Source organism: Choloepus didactylus, chromosome 8 (assembly GCF_015220235.1).
Source record: "Choloepus didactylus isolate mChoDid1 chromosome 8, mChoDid1.pri, whole genome shotgun sequence".
NCBI classification, from domain to species: domain Eukaryota; kingdom Metazoa; phylum Chordata; class Mammalia; order Pilosa; family Megalonychidae; genus Choloepus; species Choloepus didactylus.
In genome coordinates this window covers 128,874,911-128,901,234 of record NC_051314.1, presented here as the reverse complement: position 1 = coordinate 128,901,234, position 26,324 = coordinate 128,874,911, and the positions used below count along the sequence as shown (strand labels likewise).

The 26,324-nt window shown below is 45.6% G+C and overlaps 1 protein-coding gene across 1 annotated transcript in view; it reads left to right on the top strand.

Annotated features, from left to right (window-relative positions):
• The window catches only part of LOC119542932 (translation initiation factor IF-2-like), an 80,651-nt gene that overhangs the window by 25,647 nt on the left and 28,680 nt on the right, over positions 1 to 26,324 (top strand). The window contains exons 2-3 of the mRNA XM_037847510.1: positions 4,841 to 5,446; positions 6,868 to 6,955. Of these exons, the coding sequence (XP_037703438.1) occupies positions 4,841 to 5,446; positions 6,868 to 6,955 (694 nt within the window). The remainder of the gene's footprint in view (positions 1 to 4,840; positions 5,447 to 6,867; positions 6,956 to 26,324) is intronic.

Genomic DNA, 26,324 nt, shown 5'->3' with positions numbered 1-26,324 from the left:
AGTTTCCAAATGTCAGGACCCTAGTATTGGTCTATGGAAAGGGTCTCTGAGAGACAAATCTCTTCACAATATTTCAAGAATACTTATGGAAACACAGACCTTCACCTGTCAAAAAGACTTCATAGTCCAGCTACAAACCAGCTCTGTGATGGAATAGGACAATGGAACATAGAACAATGTAAGTTTTTGTCAATTTGTTTTTCTTTTGCAATTTGGTCCAGACCCCAGACACAATGGATTAACAGCAGCGTCACTCCTGTGCTTTGTTCTTCTTCCTTCTGAGCCAATTAGACAAACACACTAGAATCTGTTAGTAAATGACCTAATGACCTAAACCGATTTAAAAAAATATACAAATGCTATGAAGCAGAAGGTAACATTGGATGGTGAAATTACTCTGTGACATGGTCTCTGATTAATTTTTTAAGATGAAGAAGCAACTGTTCATTTATATTGAAGTCTGGTCAGCAAAAATCTTTCAAAACATGAGGTCCATGCTGGGAAAGAACAGGAAACCCTAAGTTCGGGTGAGAACAACTGTGGGGTTGGCCCACTGTATCATCCGAGAGGCCTTGCAAAACTCTTCTCTCCTCTTCAAAACTGATGAGGGCAAGTTTCCTTAACATTTTTGAAACCCCTGTAACATCCTCAATTCTTGGCATTTTGCAGGAGAGCTCCTTAAGGCTTTAAAAAGGGCCATTTAGGGTGTAGCACAAAAGGGAGGGAGAAGCTGTGAGAATCAGCTGCGCTCTTTCTCACAGTTATGCGTGGGAAAAGCACCCAGAGGAGAAAAGGGTGCTTGGGTGGTCTGGGGTCATAACCAGAAGAAGGCCATGAACCCCCAACTATTGACAGGATAGATCAGTCCAGAGACACAATTATAGAGCAGCTACCACCCAGCAAGCCCTCTCACCAGGAACCCTTTCCCCAGCTACCTCACTGTTGGCTTCCTGGAACGTCACATGCTCTGCTCCACTCTGCTAAGTTATGCTTTCTAGGGTTATCTCAGGCATCCACATACTATGCCAGGAGATAGGGGTCATTTCCGCTATTTACAGATGTGGAAGCAGAAGCTTAGTGAGCAACATGCATTCAAGGCCTCACCGAGAGTAAGGGGCAGGGCCAGGATAGAAACCTGCACTGTCTGACCCCAGAGGTGGGGCCCCCCAGCACGCCTGCTGCCTGCCTGCTGTTCTCTGCCTTCCTGCCTGCGCTCGCCTTGCCTTCCTTCCCGGGGCTCCAGCGGGGGCGTGGGTGAGTGCCAGCCACAGAGCTTGCTCTCAGCTGTTTTCTCAGCTCTTCCCGCGCTGCATGTTAGTTTAATCGCCTCCACAAGTCTGGTCTCTGAGGTCAGGGGCTGTGTCCTCATGCCTTCCTCAGCACCAGGAGGCTCAAGCCTCACCACTGGCACGGAGTGAGCACGTGACTATTGCCCAACCCCCAAATCTGTTGCTGTGGTATGCTGTCTTGTAGTATAAACCCTATGAACCCAGGGACCCACAAGAGTTAGCCAGACTGGGGACAAGTACAAGAAGCAAAGGTCAACAGGCAAAAGGGATTAATAGGTGGTTCCATTCTGGGTTCATGCCTCTTCTCTCCACAGTCTCCCTCCTCAATCCAATCAAACATCCCGACAAAACAACTCAATTCCCTTCTCCCCAGGTGGGTGCAAGCACTAACACCCCTCCCACAGGGGCTAGCAAGGGTAGTGGTGAACGTATATTCTGTACCAAAAATGGGTATGATGTTGGATGCAAGAGTCATCCTACTGTTTTTAAATGTGTTTCTGGGAAGAGGCAACATGGGAGAATGCTGTCTATGGAAATGAGCTTGGGAACCCCAGGAAGCACTGTCACTGTCAACAGTTCAATCACATTGCTGTCCTCTAGTTTCCGTCATCACCTAGCACCCAGATAGGAGGGTCCCCCTTCACTGCCAACTACTCAAGAGGTCATTGGGCTACTTGGTATGTGGCATGGCTGGGAAATCTCTGGGAGCGCACCCGAGGGAGGACGATGACAGACACGGTCACTGCAAACGGGCAGCTCTTAGTGATCAGTCTTGGGCTTCTCCCACGCGTGGTGCAGAGTTCCTTGCTGACTTGTGTGCACAATCATTTTCATATTAACCTTGGCCACAAATTCAGGAAATTAGACCAGCTGCACAAGAACAATCACATGATGAATTCCAAGGCTAAGCAGAAATGGTTTTTGGAATAACCACTTTGGGTGTGTGAGTCACTGCCTCTGGTCCTCGCTGAGGGCCGGGTGTGTATTACTTCCAGTTGCAGTATTATTATTTCAACTTGGTATTGCAAGGGCCCCTAAAAGTCTTCTGGTATAATGGTTTTCTAGCTTTATTTTTAGTGGGAGAACTCTTTCGTCAAAGGAAATCCTACCTGGAAGCCAACAGCAACTCAGGTTAACTTAATTAATTTGAAAAAACACACATCCATTCCCTTCACCCCCTTATTAATTATTCCCTCACTCACGAACACAACAGTATTTCTTGAGCACCTACTGTGTACTAGATGCTGGTGATGCAGCAGTAAACATGACAAAGGAGGCACCTGCTGTCACGAAGCTCACGCTGAAGTGGGGATGTAGCCAAGATAAGTTCGGATGGTAAAGCAAACGGGTCAGGATGATGTGACTGCGATGGGGAGATGGCCACTTTAGATAAGGGATCAGGAAAAGACCCTGAGGAAGTGAGCTGGGATCAGTATGAATCTGGAATGATGCCCTGTGTGCTGGTTTGTATATACATGGGGGCAGACGTATTAATGTTGATTAAGTTGGAACCTTTGGATTAGGTTGTTTCCATGGAGATGTGACCCACCCAACTGTAGGTGATAACTCTGATTGGATAATTTCCGTGGAGGTGTGGCCCCACCCATTCAGCGTGGGCCTTGATTAATTTACTAGAGCCCTATATAAGAGTTCAGACAGAAGGAGCTTGCTGCTGCAACTTACAGAGACAGTTTGAAGATGGCCCCTGAAAGCAGAGTTTTGCTGATGTTTTGGAGGTACTAGCCCAGAGTTTCCCCCAAGAGGCTGATACAGAGACATTTTGGAGAATGCCATTTTGAAACAATTTGGGAGCAAGCAGATGCCAGCCAGTGCCTTCCCAACTGACAGAGGTTTTCCGGACACCAATGGCCTTTCTCCAGTTAAGGTACCCTATTGCTGATGCCTTACCTTGGACACTTTATGGCCTGAAGACTGTAACTATGTAACCAAATAAACCCCCTTTACAACAGCCAATCCATCTCTGGTGTTTTGCAAACGACAGCGTTCTGGTTTCTAGCAATGAGGGGGCAGATCCAAAGGGGTGAGACGACGTTGTCCAGGACATACAATAGCCAACCACTATTGAAGCATGCCCCTTGCAGCCTTACTTGGTGGTGAGAAGGATAAATGAGATAGTGGGTATAAGGCCCTCTGGAAAGTCAAGCTGTTTCAGGGATATGGGGTAAAGACCACAGAAGGCACTTTTCCTCTTGTGCTGCAGAAGGAATTCACACCAAGACTACAGGAACCACACAGGCTGGGACATAGTTTTCATTCCCAGGGCCCAAAAAGGGGCCCTAGGCAGACACTCCTATTAGGCTGAATATCACAGCAAGCAGCCTGCCAACAGCTCCCTCCACCACCCACAAGCCAAACAAACAGCTCCAGGCCACCCAAGCATCTCCCCAAATCACCGACTGGGCACCTGTGGGCCCTTAGCTCTTAGAACTTTACTGCTGACAAGGTGCTTTCCCAGGCCCGAGCTAATCTGAGCCTCCAGCCGCCTTGGGAGGTAGGCCAGACAGAGGTCATTAGTCCCATTCTATACGCCAAACAACTGAGCCCTAGAGCAACATGATATCATAACAAGCTGCTACTGATATCATAACAAGCACTAAATGAAGATTCAAACCCAGGGCTCCAGACTCCAGCTGTAGCTTCTCCCCACCACAATCCAGCTGCCCACAAAGTAAACACAGACTGTCCGCCCTGGCCTAATATGGCCCTCATTCTCTCCCCCACCCTTCCACCTACACCCTGTGCTCTGGGGTGTTCTTGGGAGTTTTTCCAGAAGCTGTCTCCTCTTCCCATGCAGCCCCTACCTCCCAATATGTGCCGATGTGCATATTCTCACACACTTAGCAACTCAGACCCAAGTCATGAGGATACCCTGCCCTACCCAACCAAGCCCTCCTCCCTTCCATATTTTCCAGACGATGCACACATGTGAACACCACATATCCCTGGTGAAAACAATACACCCCAGAACCTTCCACTACTTCCTTCTTTCCTGACCCAGCCAAGTGGACTTGCAGGAATGAGCTGGAAAACCCAGGTGACAGGGCCACAGAGGCATGTTCCCACAAATACACAGAGGTACACACAGAAAGCAGGGCCAGCGCTGCCCAGGCAGACTGACCTGCTGAGAACAATCCTAGGTATGCTCAAGGCACCCCACCAGCTGCGGCTTCTAGCACACCCTGTGTTGCACGGGGTACCCAGCCCAGGGCTGTGCAAAGCCCGCTAGGATGACTCTGGACCCGTCACCCGGGCTTTACGCATAAAGGCCAGCTAGTGGAATTCAGGGTGGACAGAGAGAAGGACAGTCATGCATTGAGCATGCTGGATGACACAAGGCATGGAGGCCCAGACTCCTCTCCTGAGAGGCAAGGCACAAAGGCAAACCCAGGAGTATAGTTATGGACACAAATGCTGCCTGCCCAGGATGGACATCCATCTAGAGTATCTCAGAGGATTCTTCTCTCCGATCTTCATACAGAGCCACTACCCCTGCCCGCTGATCCGCACCCCCCCATCCCACCCACCTCCAGGCAGCTTGGGGACCCGTGGCCGAGGAAAGGGGGGAGCTGGGAGAGGTGGGGGTGCTCCCTCCCAGCGGAAGCTGCTTCGGAGCGAAGGAGCGGGCCCCGCCGGGACCCCCACCTCCTCCCTTCCCGCGGCGCCCCCTCCCCGCGCCGGCCCTCCCGAGCCCGGGCACAGAGCGGGGCGTCCGCCGCCTCTCCCGCTGCCAGCCCGCACTTACCCGCTCCGGGGGCGCGCGGGGCTCCGCAGGCAGCGATGGGAGCCGAAGCCGGGAGAGACGGAGAGCGGCGGATTGCGGGCCGCCTTCACCCGCCACCTTCCCCTCCCGCCCCCGCGGGGCCAGGGTGGGGGCAGCCCGGCCGCTCCGCCCGCCGCAGGCCCGGGAGGCCGCTCACAGCCCCGCGCCGACGACGGGCATTTCCTGCCCGGCACCCTGCGCCTCTCGCCTGCGCCGCTTCCCCGGGCGCAGGCCTCCCCTCCGCGCCCCTCCACTTCCAGGCTCCGGTCTCCCCGCCACCGGCGGGCAGGACTCGCACAGAAGCCTGCACGGAGGGCTCTTTGTTTGGGAGTTTGGCTTTCTTCAATTCAGAGCACACCCGGCGACTGAAGACTGTGTAAGGGGCAGCTGTGCTGTTGCCTGGGGGAACCTCGCAGCGGGGGAAGGGATGGACTGGGGGTCGCGGTGGCTTTCAGATCTCCCCTCCCGCCCTCGCACCCCGCTTAGCCGGCCTCTCCCAGGGCTCGCTCGCCCCCACCCTCACTCCAGCCCCTGGTGGAGGGGGAAGCTCGCAGGGGCCTGGGAGAAGCTGGCCCTTGGGGATTCCCAGGGACTTTAGGAACAAGCCTGTCAGATCACAGAAAGCCTCCTCACCCCCTGAGAACCCCAGAAGAATCCCATCAAGGTCCTGGCCCTCGGAGAGTGCTGTGGATGGTCAGCTTCACATTTCCCCAGGCCCGGGGAGAAACAACAGCTTGTCCAAGCCAGGAGGAAAAAGGAAGGGCTGATGGTGGAGGTGGCTGCCCCTGACCCCTCACTGAGGGCATGTGCAAATCCCCCACAACTGGATCTGCGGTGCATTATGTGTTGGTCTCCAAAGCAACAATGGCCTTGTACTTACCCAAACACACTGTTTTGAAACTCGACTCACAGTGAGCAAGGTTACCCATTCACCAGGTTGCTAGGTCAAGGGAGCAGTTGGAGTTGGGCAAAGCTGACCAAGCCAGCTGGCCACTGGAGCATCAGCTGCCCAGAAAGGATTAACAGACAGCCTCTAAAGGTGGGGGTCTCAGAAAGAGATGATGGCACGTGAGGACCACCATGAAATGGAGGAGACTCCAGAGCTCGGAGTGGGGGAGAGGGGACCCCAAGGAGGAAGATGGGGGTGCCATAAAAATGTGGATGTCCGGAGGAGGACCTGGAGTGATGTGAAGCTGGGTGTATGTGTGGGGCCCCTTGGATGTGAGGTCATACCAGATGCAATTGGAAATGTGATTCTGGACTTCTTAAAAGAGAGGCTAAAGAGAAAGATGTGAATTCCAGAATCATCTGAAAATAAGGAGAAATCGGGTTGATGAGAGAGGATGAGATGGAGGGAGACTGTAGAAAAGATAGAGAGGGAAGGGCTGAGGACAGAACCCAGGTGAAAGGAGGAAAAGGAGCCAATGGAAGAAATTGAAACCATCAGAAAGGAGAATTAGGACTGGGGAGGGTCACAGAAGAGGGATATTCCACATGTGCAGATGCTACAGAGACATCAGAGAAACCCAAGGAAACAGGGTCAGATTTGGAAGTTAGGAGCCCTGTGGGGACGTATGAGAGAATTATTTTGGTGGTGGCGAGTATAGCCCAATTGCCTGTCCTGGGGAGCTCCTGCACCCAGTAGATTGAGGCAGGAATGCAAAGGCATGCCCCCTTGTTCCATCACGGGGACTCTGAAGGGCCTTCCCAGCCCCGGAGATTCCTCAGGGAGCAGCTGAGGCCTGCTTAGCCCAGCTTCACCGTCAGCTCAATCCTGTTTCCCTCACTTTCTTGTAGGTGTTGTTCCTGAGAGCACCCCCAATAAACTTCCTGCATGCAGATCTCCTCCACGCAGAGTTGTTTCCTAGAAATCCACCGAGAGAGGGTGAGTGAAACAAGGCAAAGGTGGGGTGGTGTCATAACTAGAGGGCAGGGACCCCCCAGGAGGTGCACTAAGGAGCCAAGTCAAGCGCTAACCGCTGAGAGGGGCGTGAGCGAGTGGGTCACAGGATGACCTTTCTCTCTGACCTCTTCGGAGACTCTTGACCTCCCATGAAGCAGGGATTGCCAAAGTTAGAGAAGGTGGCAGTAAAGAAAAGGCTGAGAACTGGAGAGCAAAGAGGAAGACTATTCATAGTAAAATAACAGTTTTCAAAAGAGCAGTGGAGAAGGGTGGGGTAGGTCTGAGCAGGGAAAGGATGCTGCAGCTCCCATTAGGATGAGGGCAGGTAGGTATTCCAAAAGTTAGTACCTTAAACCAGTAAGTAGGAAGGAGAGAGTTGGAAAATGACCTGGAGGAGGCCTTTGGTAATATGAGAGGGCAAGTGACAAACGGACCTCTGAACCAGAACTTTCCCTGTGCAGCACTGTTCCTAGTAGCAGTAACTTTTTAGGGCACTGAACCAACAGGAATATGATGTGGACCACATATGTAACTGAAATTTTTCTAGTAACTTCATGTCAAAAAGTGAAAGGAATCAGGAGGAATTAATTTTCATAACTAAAATTTAGTAATTATTTAACACAACAGATCTAAAATATTATCATTTTAACATGTATCAATATAAAAATTATTAATGAGGCATTTTACACTTTTTTCCTACTATGTCTTCAAACCCTGGTGTGTATTTGACATTTACAACACATCTAAATTTTCATTAGTAGTACCTGATCTTTATTTCTATTTCATAAAATGTTCAGCTGAAGAAGTAGATTTACTTACTGTGCTGGTTTGAATCTATTATGTGCCCCATAAAAGCCATGTTCTTTTAATCCAATCTTGTGGGTGGGATCTTTTGATTAGGTTGTTTCCATGGAGATGTGATGCACCAATTGTGTGTGGGATCTTTTGATTAGATTATTTCCATGGAGATGTGACCCTGCCCTTTCAAGGTGGGTCCTGATTAGCTTACTGGAGTCCTTAAGAGAGCTCAAGGGCTGACACTTAGAGATGCAGAGAAAGAAAGACGGTTGGAGATGCTAAGCTAAGAGCTGAAGCCCAGAGTTTTTTCCGGAGAAGCTAAATGAGAACCATAGACACTTAGAGAGAGAATGCTCAGAGACATTTTGGAGGCAGCTGTTGAAACCAGAACCAGGAGGGAAGCTAAGGGATGAAATACAGAGTTTGCCCTGGAGAAGCTAAGAGAGGACCCCTAGATGCTTAGAGAGAAATGCCCTGGGAGAAACTAGCAAGGATGCACAGGAGCTGAGAGAGAGAAGCTAAGACAGAAGCCAGAGACATTTTGGAGAAAGCAATGGAAACTAGAAGCTAACCCTGGGAGAGGCCCAGCAGACTCTGGCCATGTGCCTTCCCATGTGACAGAGGAACCCCAAATGCCATGGGCCTTTCTTCAGAGAAGGAATTGTTCTACTGATGCCTTAATTGGGATATTTTCTTGGCTTTAGAACTGTAAATTTGTAGCTAATAAATCCCCTTTATAAAAGCCAATCCATTTCTGATATTAGCAAACTGGGACACTTACCCAAGTAGTTGTTCCAAACATACTTAAGGGTTTTCCAGTAACTGAATCAAATACCAGTTTTTAAGCTTAAATTTAAATTATGTAAATTAAAAAAAAAATCAGTTCCTCAGTTGCATTTATCACACTTCAAGTGCTTGACAGCCATGCGTGACTTGTGGTTACTATATCGGACGACAAAGGTCCGGAATATGAATTTCTGGACTTCTGGAGTTTGACCTTTGTTTTGTCCTCATCGTCTATGAAGGAATGGAACCCCCGTTCTCCACCCCAGCCCAGGGCCCCACCATTCTCAAGATCCTAACCTGTTCCATCTTATTTCACACAAAAAAACACTTAAAGAAGATCAGAGAGAAGATTAGGAATTCAACAGCTAAGGAAAGGGAAATGAGAGTTTGGCTTGGACCAGACAAGGAGGGAGGAAAATGAGACATGAGCGGGAATTATTCCATTTTGATTGTTATTCTGTGTCTGTACAAGGATTGTGGTTTCTTTGTCAAATTGGGTCCTCCAGAGATTGAACTGGTGGTGCATTGTGATCGTGCACAAGACAACTCTTGTTTGTGTGAGCTCCTGTTTTTCTTGGTTTAGTAGTTTCCATTGAGCTCTGACCACTAGCTGAGTCACAAACACTTGTGTGTGGCTGGAAAGTCTTGGCTTCATTTCCAGCATCTGCAGAATGTGGAGAGTGGCCCCCTTATTTGGGGAAAAAATGGGAGGGGCCAATGAGATCCCAAGGACGAAGCTACAGTAAAGGGGGAGTTTGGGCCATCCAGATCTGGAGACCTGCGCTCCTGTTCCAGGCCTGTAGCCTCCTCATCTTCCACCTCGGCTGGGTGCCAGCAGCTGCTGCTTTCAGCCCACATGCTAGCACCATTTGCCTGCCTTTACAGCTGATAGAGGGATCAGTTGGAGGGTGCTGGGATGCTGGAAGTTGTGGAGACTCCTTTAGAGGATTAAAAAATAACAGTGACACAGACTGTCTTCCTTCTATTGAAAATGATCTACATCTGTCGTTGTTGGGAAGTACAGCGTAGATCTGGTGGGACGCCCACCCCCAACCCCATGCCAGCACAGGGTCCGATATTCTCTCTTCCCAGCCTCAGTATCTGTATGACACTAAAGAGTATAATCTGGCACTGTCAGCATCCCCAGGAGAAGGGTACGGTACATTAGCTTAGCACTCAGGCTATATCAGAAAACATCATAGGTCAGGAAACATAAAACTTGAATTTCTCCATCCCCTGGACACACACACTGAGTACAAACTCATCTTTCAATACAATGTCCGATTACTACTAGGAGGGGCGCAAGGAAACAAAGTTTTTCCTTTATTCCTGCCTCCCTGACATTCCTGCTTGATTAAGCTGTGGTCCTGACGTGACCCTCTGTATAGACTGTCACTTGAGCCATTCCTAGGAAAACAGCTGTGTTCTTGGAGGTAGAAAACACCCCCTCAGCAGACATATCAGAGACAGCTTGCCCCCCTCAGCCTGTTTTACCATCTTTAAAATGGGGAGTAAACGCCTCCTGAGATTCTTTCTGCCTTCTTAGAGAGTGGACACTGGCCTCAGTTTCTCCAGCCATGTGGAACATAGAGCCTCTGGCCAGCAGTTCCTCTTTTCTGGAAGGACTGGGGAGTGACCAGAAGTTAAGGTTGGCTTCCATTCATCTGCATTTCACCAGGAACTTGATGACACAGCCTGCTTATTTTTGCAGCGATATCTGGTGCTTAGTAGAAGGTGGTAAATAAATGATTGTGGAATTGAACTTCCCGATGTCAGATGTAATTCCCGTGAGACAGATGAAATACCAGAAGTAGGAGGTTTCGATTGTTGCGGGGAACACTTCCAAAGACACTGAGAACATTAGCTGCACTAATCCGTGCTTGAAATAATTATTGATCTTCATTAGCAACATCAAAAGCATTACTCAAATGTCCAATTGCTTGCCATACTCTGCTGGCATTCTACCTGGAAGATTTCCCAGGAGAACATGATTTAAGCAAAACAGAAAAACGCACCCAGGGTACAGAAAACATAAGCAGAGACAGCTGAGCAAATATATAAATAACATGCAAAATGGCACATAAATATTTTACAGCTGGATTGTTTTTGGTGTGTGTAGCACATGCTTCCAATCCTCTCTCATCTTCAATCAGAAGTTTTCTAGAGGTGTGGCTCTATACGTGGGGTACAGGTTCTCTCGGGCATCCAGGGTCACATAGTGAATTTTCCTGAAGCATCTATGCTATTTAAGATTCTTTTTTTGGGGGGGTGGGGGGTGGGGGAATGGGATGGGATGAGGTTTTTGTACTTTCAAAATGATAAAATCTATATATGCTCATTGTAGAAAACTCAGTCAATATAAAATATTAAAGAAGAGAGTAAAAATCACCTGAAATCTTCACCATTGAAGATAATCACTGCTCTATTTTGGTGAACACACTTTCAGTTGTGTGTGTGTGTTTTATAACCTGATTTATTTCTGTTGTGGGTTGACTTGTCCTTCCCAAAGAGTCATGTTCACGTCCTAATCCCGGTCCTGAGTATGTGACTTATTTGGAAATAGGGTCTTTGAAGATGTGATTAGTTAGGATGAGGTCAAAGTGGAGCAAGGTGGGCCCTGATCCAACATGACTGGCGTCCTTGTAAGAAGGGGACACAGACAGACAGGGGGAGAAGGTCCTGTGACAGCTGAGACAGGGAACACCATAGATGGCACGCAAACCTCTGCCACAGCCAGGAGAGGGGCAAGGACCAGGTTCTCACCTCCAGGCTTCAGAGAGAACGTGGCCCAGCTGACACCTTGGTTTGGGACTTGTAGCCTCCAAACCTGTGAGACGATGTTTTTTTGTTGTGTTAAGCTCCCCCCCCACCCCTTCCAGTTTGTGGAACTTTTTTACAGCAGCCATGGGAAACTAGGACAATGTCCTGGTAACCTCTTTGTATCAATGGATTTAGGTAGATAGTGCATCATTTTTTATGCAATATTGGAAAGTATCACAATTTATTTAACCAATCCCCTATTAATGGAAAACTAATATGTTTCCAATTTTTAAAAATATTATGCAATGTGATTATGAAACATCCTTTAGCACAGTCCTTTGCCTACTTATTCAACTATTTCCTCATGGCATATTCCTAGAAATGGAATTACAAAAAATACCAATTTTTTTGTGGCTGGATATAAATGCACACAAATGTGCATATATATATATATACATAAATATTAACATAATGCATAGAAAAAGTTGGAAGACTATGTTTCAGACTTAAATATGGTTATTACCTCTTGAGAAGGGACTGGGATTGGGGATGTTGTCAAAGAGAAATCTGACCAAATCTATAATGTTTTAATTTTTCACAAGGAGAAGATATCTATGTAATTTAAAATTAGTTAAAAATAAAGGAAACAACAACAGAAAAGGACAATACAGTAATTATTTATTGACAACCACAGATCATCAGAAACAAAAAAGTCTGCTTTCTTCTAAAAAAAATTAAAGGTAACTACTGGAAGAATAGAAATTGGATCTATAAAATTTAAACTACTAAGAAAAAAAAAAGGAAGAACACCACCTTAAACCTTGATTAATCCAACAAAAATAAGAAATGGAGAAAACAAAAGAAACAAGAAAGTACAATAGAAAGACAGAATGACTCCAAATACACCAATATTTACCATTCATGTGATTTGATTACAGTCTCCATTGAAAGTTAGTAACTCTCAGATTGGGTAACAAAACAAAATTCCATTGTATGTTGTTTAAAAGGGACACACACACAAAAGACACAGAAATCTGCAAAATAGAGGAATGGAAAAGATATATTAAGCAAGGAAATTTAAACACAAAGAACATGGTGTGCCGCTGTTAACATAAGATAAAATGGAATTCAAAGCCAAAAAGAATGGATGATCCAAGAAGAGATGTTTGTTTTGTTCTTGTCCACTTTTGATTCTTTGTGTATAGCTTCCAGATGTATAAGGCAAAAATGACAAGTGGGCAAAACTAATCAAGGATTTAGAGCTGTCCAACAGTTGCCGCTAGCCACGTGGTAGAACCAGTAGCCCCAGTGTGATTGAACATTGGAAGTAAGGCTAGTCCAAATTGAGATGTGTTGCCAGTGTAAGACATCCCGGATTTCAATGACTGGGTGAAAAAATAAAGTAAAATAGGTCATTAATATTTTAAAATATTGATTATATATTGATAAGATCATATTTTAGATATTTGCATTAAAAATTTATGATAATTGATCTCCCCTGTGTCTTTTTACTTTTTAAAATGTCACTGTTAGAAAATTTAAAATAATATAAAATAACACGTGGTCTGCATTATATTTCTGTTGGACAGCATTGAGGAGGTTTTGGATAATATATTAAAAATTAACAAGCATGGTCTAATCAATATATAAAGGGAGCATTTTGAACTTATCAGAGATTTCATTCTTTTCAAACATTACTGCAACATTGATACATTGATCAATTACCTGGCTACATGAAGATCTCAAAAATGTCTAAACATCAGCTATTGCACAGACTGTGATATCTAACCACAGTGCCTTTTCACAACCCTGTTGCCAATTCTAATTTCTCTTGTCCTCCCAGGATTACGTGGGGTGTGTGTGTGATAAACATGTGCCTGGGTGGGTTCTGTGGGTGGCATGCCCCTGAATGTAAGGGCTCTCCATCCTTCCAGGAGCCCAAGTTACCCAAGTCCTACTCCACCTCTCAGCCCCAGCTCAGAAGTTTTGCTGACTTGGAGCTTCCCTTGGAGAGGGCAGGGATAGCAGCTTTAGCCTGGGGTGGGTAGTGCCCTATCTGCTAATTGCTCCCTGTTTTTGGAGGAATGGTGGGGGCAAGGCTGACTGGCCCAGCTGTTCTGTTATTCAACTGATAACCCCAAAGGTCCCAGGCTCTCTCCTCCATGTGAATTTGATCCCTATGAGTTTGGGGTGCTGTGGAATTATTCATATCTCAAGTACTTTTTTTTCTGCCCATGTTTTGGTTTGAGATTTTTTCAACTCTTGTTTCTTCATCAATCCAATCATATCTTTTTTTAAAAAATCATTCTCAACATTTCTAGTCTGCAGGTAGTATCCTTCCTTGATTTCTAGCAGCCTTATAGACCTATTTCTCTATCAGTTTTGTTATTTAATGGGACTTTGGAAAGGTGGAGATGCAGAAGCTGGTAAAGGTCTGACAGCTTGATTCTATCACCAGATGTTGATTTTTGAATTATTTATTTCATAACCAGCCACCTTACTAATAACATTCTCATATTAAAATATACACTGATATATCATTAAGAAAAATGCAAAATGTGCATGCATTTGGATGACATAAGAACTCTCAAAAAATTGTATGGCTGTGGAGGGTTGCTATATTTCAGATCCTTTTTATTAGAGATATTTTGAGGACCGAGTTTTGGAAGTTTGGCTCAAAAAGTATTTTGACTGCCTTGAATCAGTGTCTCTCCCCTTCCCCACCCCAAAGAAATGAATCCAATTCCAATAAAGATAAAATGCTCTAATAAGTTCTCCTGAACTCCCTCAACTGTAGACAGGGTATGTCTTCATGGGTGTGTAACCTGTGCAGTTTTACAAGGCCCCACCCTTAGAAGGGCCCCATGCTTGGTTTAATGCTGTGCTGTTGTTCTTTTGAAATTCTTAATTTTTGAACCCATATTCCCATTTTGCCCTGGGTCCTCCAAATAAGCTACATAGCTGGTCCTGACCATAGGTTTCCACTTAGCAGAACTTTGTGCTTGATATTTCTGCAACTGTTATGCCACCATTATGCACTTTCCATCCAAGTTAAAAGATTAAGGCATGTGGTATTGTGCTGAGTCCAAAGCAAGCTCCATCATGTGTATCGATTTGAATTTGGGGAAAAGAGTATGACCAGAGCCACCTCCATTAGCATCCATTTGTGACCTGCCTTCACCTTCACCTCTCGACACTCTTTCACTCACACCTTCCTTTCTAGCCATATTATAGCTTGCTGTTCAGTGCACAAAACTTGTTCTGAACTTCTTCCACACGTTTACCCAAGCTGCTCCCGTTGCTTGGGATGCCCTTTCCCACCCTGTCCACTTGGCGAGCTCCTGCTCAACCTTCGAAATTTGTTGTAGATATCACCTCCTTCAGGAAGCCCTCTTTGGTCTATCTTGATGGAGTTAAGTGCCTGGCTCTTATTGATCTTATGTCTCCAATGAGAACTTAATCATGGGGTTGGAATTTTTTCCTTACACACCTCATTTCCACTAGACTGGTGGTTCTCAACCTGTTTTTACCTTTGCCTTTTTTGTGTGTGGTTTTTTTTTTTTTTTTGGTGGCACACTTGAAGGCATTAAAATACTATAAACACATTAAACAAGTCAGGAATAATTATAATGCAATTACTGCTGCAATATAATGGGGTCTCATGGCGACTATAACAGCATCCGCTGTTACCACACTATCACTTGGTCTCCTTTTAATATTGGTTTGCTGCTCTGAATATATGCCCTTGTACATCTCACATGTTATGTTTTCTTATGTTCCAAAAAACACCAAGTTGGCCATATTTCACAACTCTACGTCTTTCATAGCCAGTTTACCCTGCTCTCTAATATCACGTGAATTGTTTGGGTCTGTATTCCATTTGATGAACATTGCTAACATGCATATTCAATTAGAATAAAGGTCTATTTTAGACATTGATTGAAATTTGAAATTTGGCAGCCCACCACGACCACTAGGATCAGTTGCACAAGTTGTGTACTGCACCAGGGTGCTCAGCTGAGGAAGCAAAGAGGGACAATGGCCATCCTGCAATCTGCTCACCAGACTGTGCCCACTGAACTGCATGTGGCCAGAAGTCCCTTTTTCTCATTTATACAAAAGGTACCATTTTGACCTCTGGCCCAGGGAACCCCAGGGTGCTATAGCAGGCAAGTTGGGGACTGCTGTAGAGCAAGGACTGGATTCTACTCATCTTTTCTTTCCCAGCTACTTAGCACAGTGCTGGACAATAACAGACTTTAATAAATGTGGACTAAATTATAACATGATCTTGATGCTTGGTTGATAGGGTCGCACACAATTTGTACCTCATCGATAACATTGTTAACATAAATTTCTCAAATCATCTGTTGGTGCACTGCCTCTCAAATGAGTTGTTAGTTACACCGGCATGAAGGGGTAGAGTTACAGTTGCCACCCCTCCCAAGAATTGTGCATAGCCCTGGATCCTTCATGTCTGTGCTGAGGTCCTCAAAAAACCCTGGGAGCTCTTAGCCATCATTCATCAAGTGTCCTGCTGCTGAAACAAGGCTGGAAACTGCTGCACCAATGCACTGCCTTTCTATCAAACAGGAATCCCACCGTCTCTCTCCTTGCCCCATGTCCTACGTAGCACATGTATGATGAGCACAGCTTTAGACGTTAGTACTCTTTGAGCATTTTAACGTCGTGGAGCTAGAAGATGACTTAGAGGCCACCTAGGACAATCTTCTCATTTACAGTCAGGAGACTGAGGCCTTGAGAGAGAAAGTGAAGCAAGCCCCTCAGTCTCTAGTTGGCAAAACAGCAACTAGAATCCAGGTGAAAACGAAACACCTGCTGCAAGTCATGTATGTGCTTTCTTTTCCTCCTTCGTTCAAGTCTATAGCAATCCACCTCCTGCCAAGGAGCTGCTCTCCTTGGCCATTCCCAGGTCGATTTTCAGATGGCAGAGCCAAGCCCCTAGAGAGGTGGGAACGGGAAATGGCAATTGTTTTATCTGCTCTCCTCCCTGCGGTGCCCAGCACCAGCCTGGGCCTCTGTCTGGAGATACCCTGTTGACACCACTGGGTTTTGTGCTAATAAAGAGCACTTTCAGCCAGGCTCTCCCAAGATCGAGGCTGGGGAGGATGGTGTGGGTTGAGTGAGGGGACTGAGAATGAGAGGCAGAATAAGTAGGATTCAGCTACATTTGGCTTATGTCAAAGGCAGCATCCAGAAGCAGAATGGACACATTCCTTCAATCCCACAGTTCCCACCATCATCCTTGTCTTTCTCAAGCGTTTGTTTCTGAGGCTTTAGTGGGGAGTAGTGAGGAACCCCTTGCAAAGAAGCCTTTGTGGGAGCCTGGGCATGTGGTCTGGCTACCCCCACATTCCCAACCCCTGAAGCAAGGGGCCTGGAAGGAATCTGGGGGGTAGAGTGGTGGTTAGGGCTTGTCATGCTCTCTGGCACCCTGCTCTCAGTCTGGCATGGGGGTTGCTCTAGTTTGCTAAAGCTGCCAAAATGCAGCATACCAGAAATGGATTGGCTTTTTCAATGGGGATTTATTAGGTTGCAAATTTACAGTTCTAAGACCATGAAAATATCCAAATTAAAGCATCAAGAGGTAGATACCTTGTCTGAGGAAAGGCTGATGGCATCTAAGATTCCTCTGTCACAAGGGAAGGCACATGGCTGGCTCTACTGAATCTTCTCTCCTGGGTTCAGCTTCTGGTTTCAGTGGCTTTCTCCAAAATGTCTCTGGGCTTCTGTCTCAGCTTCTCTCTTAGCTTCTCCCAGGGGCAAACTCTGGATGACATATTTAGCTTCTCTCCAGAATGTGTCTCTCAGCTTATCTGAGCTCTTTCTCTCTGTGAGCTCTCTTAAAGGACTCCAGTAAAGGATTAAGACCCACCTTGAATGGGCAGGATCACATCTCCATGGAAACAACCTAATCAAAAGGTCCTACCCACAACAGGTCTGCCCCCACAAGATTAGATTAAAAGAACTTGGTTTTTCTGGGTTACGTAATAGATTCATATTGTCTTCCAGCCCACTGTGGGACACTCCAAGTACATCTGGATGGCAGAGTCAGTCTCTGGGGGCTTTTCTAGAAGCTCTAGGGACCGTGTGCTTCCTTCCAGCTGGTGAATGGGGGACTCCTGAAGAAGGGAAGCAATTTGCAAAGGGACTCTGTGTCAGAACCAGGCCAAGGACTTCCCTGGCACCTGCTTCTTCCTTGTTGCTAGATGCTGGCTCTGAGGGTTATTGCTTTCACTCGGGGTCACAGACAGTAGGCACCAGGTTGGGTGGGAGAGTGGGTCCCTGGGCAAGGTTTTATTTGCAGAGTGACAAGAGGGGAGAATGAGGTAGAGCAATGGAAGGATGCAAATAATCATGGTGGCCCTCAGCCGTGTTAAAGGCTTCATCAGAGAGGGGCCTCCACTGACCCTCACATTCTGAAAAAGCCCCACCCCACCCCATTCCACCCCACCATTATTTATTGCTTCCTCTGTTCCCTTCCATCATAGCATGCATTACAATTGGTAACTGCCTATTTCTTTGTGTATTTTCTGGTTGTTGTCTGGCTGGGCCATTGAACTGTAAAGTCCAGAGCATGTTGCCTGGTAGTTTTTCCCCAGTCCTAACAGTGCATACAGTAGGCGCTTAGCAAATATTTGATGAAAGGTGAATGAAAATTTGTCTTTATTTAAATACTCATGATTCCCTTTAGAGCCTGATAGGAACCCTTATAGCACTGACCATTCAAAAGCTACAGTTTGTCTCTGTGAGTACTCATCATTAGGTCCAGGTTTAATGTAGATTATTTGCATGAAATCATCTGTGATTCTTTTTCTAAGTGCTGGGGCAGATAACCAGTAAATTAATGTATTTCCCAGTGGACATGAGTGGATTTAAAGGTCCAGGATTCCTTTAGATTTCATTACCTCTCCTATTTACTTGACTGCATAGTTGATGGTCAAGTTACAGAGTGATGTGCAGTTTGTCTGTCTTACCTTCAGGTTAAAGGGGTTTTAATTTTGCTCCTTTGATGTGAGTATATAATGGTATATAAGTGAGTATATAAGACACTTAAGTGTCTTCAAAAATCCTAGGGGGCTAAAAAATCCGAGTCCACCATGCACAGTTCCAGAAGCGGCCATTCATACCACACTGTAGATGAAAATGTCCCTGGAGTTGGGCAGTATACACCTGTACAGATGTTTGCAGTAGCGACCTCGTGGAAACCCCAGATATTGCTGTTCAATGGGGATGTGACCTAGAGGACTACTGGAATTGCCTGAGAGCTAATCTGCCTGTTTTCAGTCTTGTCCCTTTTTTTGTTCTCTCCATGGCATCCAGAATGATCTTCTCAAAGCTTAAGTGAGACCACAGCACTCCTCTGCTTAAAACCCTCCAGTCACCTCCCATTGCACTGAGAACAAAACAAAAACCCTTCTCCATGGCCTACAGGGCCCCGTAGGGTCTGCCTTTGCCTGCTTCTCCTATCTTGCTGCTTACCTCTCTCCTCCTTGCTCACTGAATTCAGACCCACTGACCTCTCTCTTTTCATTTAGCCAAGCTCATACCCCATGCAGGGGCTGTGACAGTTACTCTCTGCTTGGGCCATTCTTCCTCCAGCTCTTCACCTGGCTGTTTTCTTCATCCTTCAGGTCTCAGCTTCAATGGCCCCCTCTGGGGGAGCCCTTCCCCAGCCCCGAATCTAAAGCGTACCCCCAGTCACTCCACAACATCACTCCATTCCTCCACGGAATGCATCACTCTCTGATATCTGATATTTTCTTTCTCTACATTGATTTACTTATTATCTGTCTGCCCCAGGAGAATATAAGCTCCATGAGAGCTGGGTCTTCATCTCTTTGTTGTTCTTTGCTGCATTTGCTGTGCTTAGAGCAGTACTGGGCCCAGTTCTCCAGAAGCTGCAGTCCCAGCTCTCCAGAAGCGTCTGTTAAATGAATGAATGAAGAGCCACAAGGTGCAGTGGCTGACAGGGAGACTTGTTAGTGGAGAGTCCAACTGAGAACTTGAAAACTGTAGGAACCCGTTGGGCGGGAAAGAGCAACGGCCCAGAAGGTAAGAGGCCTGGGTTCTAGATCCTTTTCTTCTTGCTGTTACCCTATCTCTCGGGCTATCTCTTTCCTCATGGGCCCTGTGAGGGGATGGGGTTGGAAGGTCTTGGAGCTCACACTCTGTGTGTCCTTGTGACGCCAGCACACCGTCCTTCATGCACACTGTGAGAGGCCAGCTTCCCCAGGAGCAGAGGTTTGGGGGTCGCCACAACCGCAGCACTTTCATGTTCCACGGTCACTATGACAACCTGGCCGTGGACTCCTGCTGTCGCAGGGATGCCTGACTTTTTTGGTCTAAAACTGAGAATTAAAGAAATAGCACTGCTTCTGGAGGCAGGGAGGTATCCCGGGAAGGGCGCTGGCCCCAGACGGAGCTGGGTTTGCATCTTGGCTCTTTGCTCACCAGTGAAATGACCTCAAACCTTTTCCTAATTTCTCGGAGCTGTAGTTTTGGCAAGCAGGAATGCTTATTCCCTCCTGGCAGATTTGCAGTGAAGATTACATAAGTTAATATACATATGGAAGCAAATAGTTATCAGCTTCCTTTCCGTTGCCTTGGAATGCTGGACCGTGTCCACAGAAGTCGTCCAATGTCTGGGTCACAGACACCCAGACTCTAGATCGTTTCCTCTGACCCAGCAGGGGTTGTGGGGCTCTGATTACTGAAGAGCTGGAGTGGCAGACAGGCTTCTCTTGGTGAAGGAAAAGCTAAGAGGTCATTTCTGAGAAGACCAAGACAGCTAGTTTATTTATTTTTCACCTGAGTCTCCTGGTGAGTAAGCCTATGGAAAGAACTGCGTGTTTATCACTCTTTCCTGGGCATACTTCATTTGCATTCCTAGGGAGCACTGATCATCATGTTCCAAGAAAGGAAATTGTTTGGTGGGCTGGCTCACCTCATCTCCCACACAAATCACTCACATTTTTGTTTGTGTGTGGAGGTAAAGAACTATTCTACATTGAGCCTCTACCACATGCCAGAGGTGGCACTAATTATTTTACATACTGTGGCAGACACAGTCATTTGGCTCACTTAGCACCAAGCCACTGTCTCCCTTGCCTTCTTCTTTTATAGAGTCTGGAAATCTAAACACTCAACTTCCTAGCACCGTCTTCAGCTAGGGTGGCCATATGATATAATTCTGGCCGGTAATATATAAGAGGAAATTTGTTGGGGAGGGCATTTCTTCCTAAATATAATGACAAGGTTTCAAGCAGAGAAAACACTTTGTTTCTACCCCCTTTTTCCTTCCTCCTGCCTGCATGTGATGCCTGAAGCTGCAGCAGCCATCTTGCATCATGAGGCAACGCATGAGGGTGAGAACCAGTGAGCTAAGGATGGTGGAGATAAAAGATGGAAAGAATCTAGCCCCTGATAACATATTGTCTGTCACTGGAAACACAATCAATATTGTAAGATGCAACATTATTTAAGTACCATTAAGAAAGAGAAAATGCTGCTAATTAAACTACAACTTGGCATTGTTTGTAAGATGCATGCTGATTTCCAAAATGTTAAAATGAGGAAAAAAAATGTGAGTCTTAGCATCAATGAGAATTGAGCAGGTGTCTGAGCCCTGGGATCTCTACCTCCAGACTTCTTAAGTGATAACAGTGAATTCCTAATTCTTTGAGGTATAGTTGTTGGGTTTTCCATTAAATACAGTCAAACACATTCCTAATGTTGACTCCTCACAATCTCTGCCCGATGTGGGTATTAATAGCTCTAGTTCACTAAAGGGGAAACCGAGGCACACATGATAGCACCCTTCAGAAGGAAGAGCTAAGCCCACATCCAGAGGCCTCCAAGGTTAGCATTCTTGACCCCGTACACCATTGTCCCACCATCCTCCTGCCTCATGTGTGGTCTTTGTGGCACAGCTACGAAGAATGACGGGCAATTCCACAGCCACACTCTTTCCTCCATCCCCCTGCTTGTGAACACACTCACCCATAACTCACTAGGATGAGACATTGGATCCTGAGGGCTGGGGGCAGGACCCCAGAGGTCACCAACCACCCTGGCACAGGATTTCTTAGTCATCTGGCAGTTGTTTCTTATTTTTATTTTCTTCTCTCTGTGCCCCTCCTCATCCTCTGAGGAACAACAAGAAAAAGCATAGGAAATGAGAGTGATTTATATATGGAAGGAGTGCTATTCATACTTGTTCTTGTTTGCTAATGCTGCCATTTTGCAAAACACCAGAAATGGATTGGCTTTTATAAAGGGGGTTTATTTGGTTACATAATTACAGTCTTAAGGCCATAAAGTGTCCATCAACAATAGGGTACCTTCACTGGAGAAAGGCCATTGGTATCTGGAAAACCTCTGTCAGCTGGGAAGGCATGTGGCTGGCGTCTGCTTGCTCCCAGGTTGTGTGTCACAATGGCATTCTCCAGAATGTCTCTGTGTCAGTTTCTCAGGGCAAACTCCGGGCTAGTACCTCCAAAGCATCAGCAAAACTCTGCTTTCAATGGCCGTCTTCAGAATGTCTCTGTAAGCTGCAGCTCCTCTCTCAGCTCCTGTGCAATATTCAAAGTGTCCCTCTTGACTGTAGCAAGCTCGCTCCTTCTGTCTGAGCTTATATAGTGCCCCAGTAAACTAATCAAGGCCCATGCTGAATGGGTGGGGCCACACTCCCATGGAAATAATCTAATCAGAGTTATCACCTACAGTTGGGTGGGTCACATCTCCATGGAAACAATCAAAGAATTACAATCTAATCAACACTAATACATCTGCCCCCACAAGATTGCTTCAAAGATAATGGCATTTTGGGGGACATAATACATTCAAACTGGCACAGTACTCTCCCTGGTTCACTACTGATTTCCTACAAGCCTATTGGGTTCCAGGTTGTGTGCCCAATGAGATCACAGAGATGCTAAGGGGATCTTGCAGGAAAGGAATCCCTGGTCAGGAGCCTCTGGCTAACTGGTCTGCCAACTTTGCCCCTTGACCTGGCCTTTGAGGGCAGCCCACTGGAGACCAAGGATAAGGCGAAAAGGGGAAGGCTTAGGGCTTCTGGTCAAAAACCACAGGAAGAAGGCAGTGTTTATGTCTCTTGTGTGAGCGAACACTCCCTCTTAACTCTGATATTTGTTTTTAAATGGAAGGGCAAGGGAAAAAAATGTTAAAAGGATGTTAGTGTTAAGTAATGAAGAATGGGCTTTTCCAGATCTCTGTTCTCTGACAGGTAAAATAAGCTGAGAACAGTAGGGGCAGATTAGATGGGATATCGGTTAAACAAATACATTAGAACATTATTATTTTTTTTAGTGTGTGGTTTATGGAATCACTCGAAATGCCAAAGCAGCACATTAGGAAGCAAACCGTCCCTTTGGAAATGACTTTTGTAAAAGGCTCCCCTGCAACAGCCTGGATGAGCCCGTGCAGCAGCTCTCCCAGGGGACAGGCAGGGAGGCCGCATGTTTGCTCAGCACGTGTGGCCAGGCGTGCTAGCATTTCTCAGGGTTGGACTAGGAGAGTCGAGGATGGAGGACGGAGTTGGGGCTCCGGGCCACCTCCTCTGCCTCCTATCAGAAGCAGGAGTGGAGAAGTGGGAAAGTCCTGCTGAGTTTTTCTTCTCTGATACAAGGGAAACACCCACACATTAGCTTTTTTGAGAAAACCCATTGAGAGTCGTGCCCACATCCATCTACCCAGTGGTCCACACAGTCCAGCTGCTGGCTGGAGAACTGATTTTTAAAATGGTTGTTCATGCACAGCCACAACCTCAGTCCAACCCCCGCCTGGCTTGGCTTCCAAAACCAAAAAGTTCCCGTAAGAAATGTGCTTAAGCGTCTCTGTACCTCACAGGAAACCTTCAGATTGCAAACATATGCCCAAACTGCTGACTTTGTGTAAATGGATTGAATTACCCAGCTTGGGTTGGAGAGGGGCTGATTTTTGCACAGGAGACTTTGCTATTTGAGTATGCACCAGGCTGAGTGGAGCCGTGGCTTCAGAAGGATTTGAGCTGCAAGAGGTTTCTCTTGTAAATTAGCTTGGATGGTGATTTCTTGTCTTTCTTCTTTCTGCAAGTGAACTATCAGTGTGGATCCCACGTGAGGCTGTCCACTGTCTTTGGCTGTCTTTTTTGTTAGTCTGTAGGGCCTGTTGTTCCAAGTCTGTCCTTCTAAGTACCCAGCCCACTGCTACGGTCTCCATGGCCCAAGAGACTTGTTGACCGTGCACTGGTGCAACTGTTAAAAATTAAACTTTTTATTTTGAGATAATTGTGGATTCATATGCAATTGTAAGGAGTGACATAGAAAGATTCCATGTACGCTTTACCCAGTTTTCTCCAATGGTGACATCCGGTAAAAGCTACAGTACAATATCACAATTGGGATATTGAAATTAAAGCATTCAAGATACAGAATATTTCCATTGCCACATGGATTCCTAAGGTTGCTTTGTATGGCCAGACCCACTTCCATCCTGTCTGCTTCTAATCTATAATTTTCTATAATTTTGCCATTTTAAGAAAGTTATGTAAATGTAAACACACATTATGTAACCTTTTGGGATGCGCTTTTTTTTTTTTTTTCCACTCAGTATAATTCTTTGGAGATTTATCCAAGTTGTTGCATTACATGCAACCCTACTTCCTCCCTTTTTATTGCTGAGCAGTATTCTGTGGTATGGATGTACCATAGTTTGTTTAACCACTCACCCGTTGAAGGACATCTGGTTCATTTCCAGTTTTTTGCTGTTATGAATAAAGCTACCATGTACATTTGTGTATGGTTTCTGTGTGAATATAAATCTTCATTTCTGTGGGATAAATACCCAGGAGGGCAATTGCTGGGCCTTATGGTAGTTGCATGTTTAGTTTTTTAAGAAACCACCAAATTGTTTTCCAGAGTAGCTGCATTATTTCCCATTCCCACCAGCGATGCACGTGTGACCCAGTTTCTCCACATCCTCATCAACATCTGATATTGGCACCACTTTCTATTTTAGCCATTGTGATAGGCATGTGTGCTATCTTATCGTGGTTTTAATTTGCATTTCCCTAATGGCTGGTGAGATTGAACATCTTTTCGTGTGTTGTTTATTTGCCTTCTGAATATTGTCTTTGGTGAAATGTCTTTCGCCTCTTTTATAATTCAATTGTCTCTGTGTGTATGGGTTTTTTTTTTTTTGTTTGTGTATTTTGTTTTTACTGTTGAGTTTTAAGAGAGCCGTTGGTTTTAAGAGAGCCGTTGGTTTAGAATAATCATCATTTGCCTCCAGGGGCCGGGCCCATTCTTGCCAGGAACATCTCAAGGAAGGGGGAGGAAAAGTCTGTTGAGTAGATAACCAGAAGTGTCATCCATTGGAGGGGAAGAGGCATCATCAAGTGGAACCAGAAAAATAATTGGATCCAGGGGGACCCCTGCATTCTCTCTCAGGACCTCCAAATCTGGTGGGACTAACTTTTTCTGGTGTCACATACCTCCAAGGTGGCAATATGCAGCCCAGTTTCCCACCAACTCTGGCCGTAAGATGAAAGGCTGTGCCATGGAAGAGGGAGATTGTTCTTTATCAGGCTCACTTCTTTTTCCCTCTGGGATCTTGTTCTAACAGCAAACAGTCTTAGGCTAGAAAGGATCTTGGAGTTCATGAAAATGATTTCATGGAAGAAGTCCAGAATGGGGAAGTGATTTGCTCAGTATCACCCAGTGATGTGTCCAAACCAGGACCGCTCCATTGAACACTATATAGAGAGTTCCCAATTATCAGGGCTTTTCTTTTACTTCCTATCTCTGTATTTAAAAATTCTCATTTCTTATATTTATTGGGAGCGTACTATGAGAGAGTATGCTAATTGACATATACCATTTATCATTTTAATCTTTTTAACAAACACAGGAGAGAGGTACTCTCACTGTCTCTACTTTATAGATTAGGAAATTGAGGCTGCAAAAGATTGAAGAAAGTTGCCCAAGGTCTGATTCTGGAATCTGCATGATTAACTGCAAACATCATATTCCTTACCTAGTAGAATAAGCCTTTGTTTGTCTTTTGCTGTTATCTGTTCAGAGTGGACTAACAAGACATTCCCCACAGGCCAGGTCATTCCTCCTAGTTTGTGCCCACAATTTGGGTGCCTCCCTACAGGTGGAGGAAATGTAGAGGGAAGATGAATAAATTTACTCCAGTGGTAGATGACTGAGAAGGGGTATGAGATGAAGCACATGATTCAGCCATATTATTTTGCTTTTTCTAAAAAGAAAACTCCTGATTAGAACAACAGTTTAAATATTAGGCTATGTCTTAATTATAACCTAGGCTTTACAGTTCTTAAGAAAAGATATGATTAGGGCAAAATTAAAATATGGCAATGAGTATAAGTTGTCTTGCTCAAGTACTGTTTTCAATTACTTCTCATCTAAGCTTTGGCTTTCTTTACTCTTTTTACATTTTCTAAGGGATTCCAGGCATTGTAAAGCTCTTGTGTCTGTGCAAGGCTTCCAGGAACTGGAAACCAGCCACTGGCAGTTTTGGTGTAGACATATTCTTTTTTTTTTTTTTTTTTTTTTATTAAATTCAGTTTTATTGAAATACATTCACACACCATACAATCATCCATGGTATACAATCCACTGTCCACAGTACGATAACATAGTTATGTGTTCATCACCACAATCTATCTCTGAACATTTTCCTTACATCAGAAAGAACCAGAACAAGAATAAAAAATAAAAGTGAAAAAAAGAACACCCCCATCCCACCCCATTTGTCCTTTAGTTTTTATCCCCATTCCTCCACTCATCCACACACTAGATGAAGGGGGTGTGATCCACAAGGTCTTCACAATCACACTGTCACCCCTTGTAATCTACATTATTATATAATTGTCTTCAGGAGTCCAGACTGCTGGGTTGGAGTTTGGTAGTTTCAGGTATTTACTTCTAGCTATTCCAATACATTAAAGCCTAAGAGG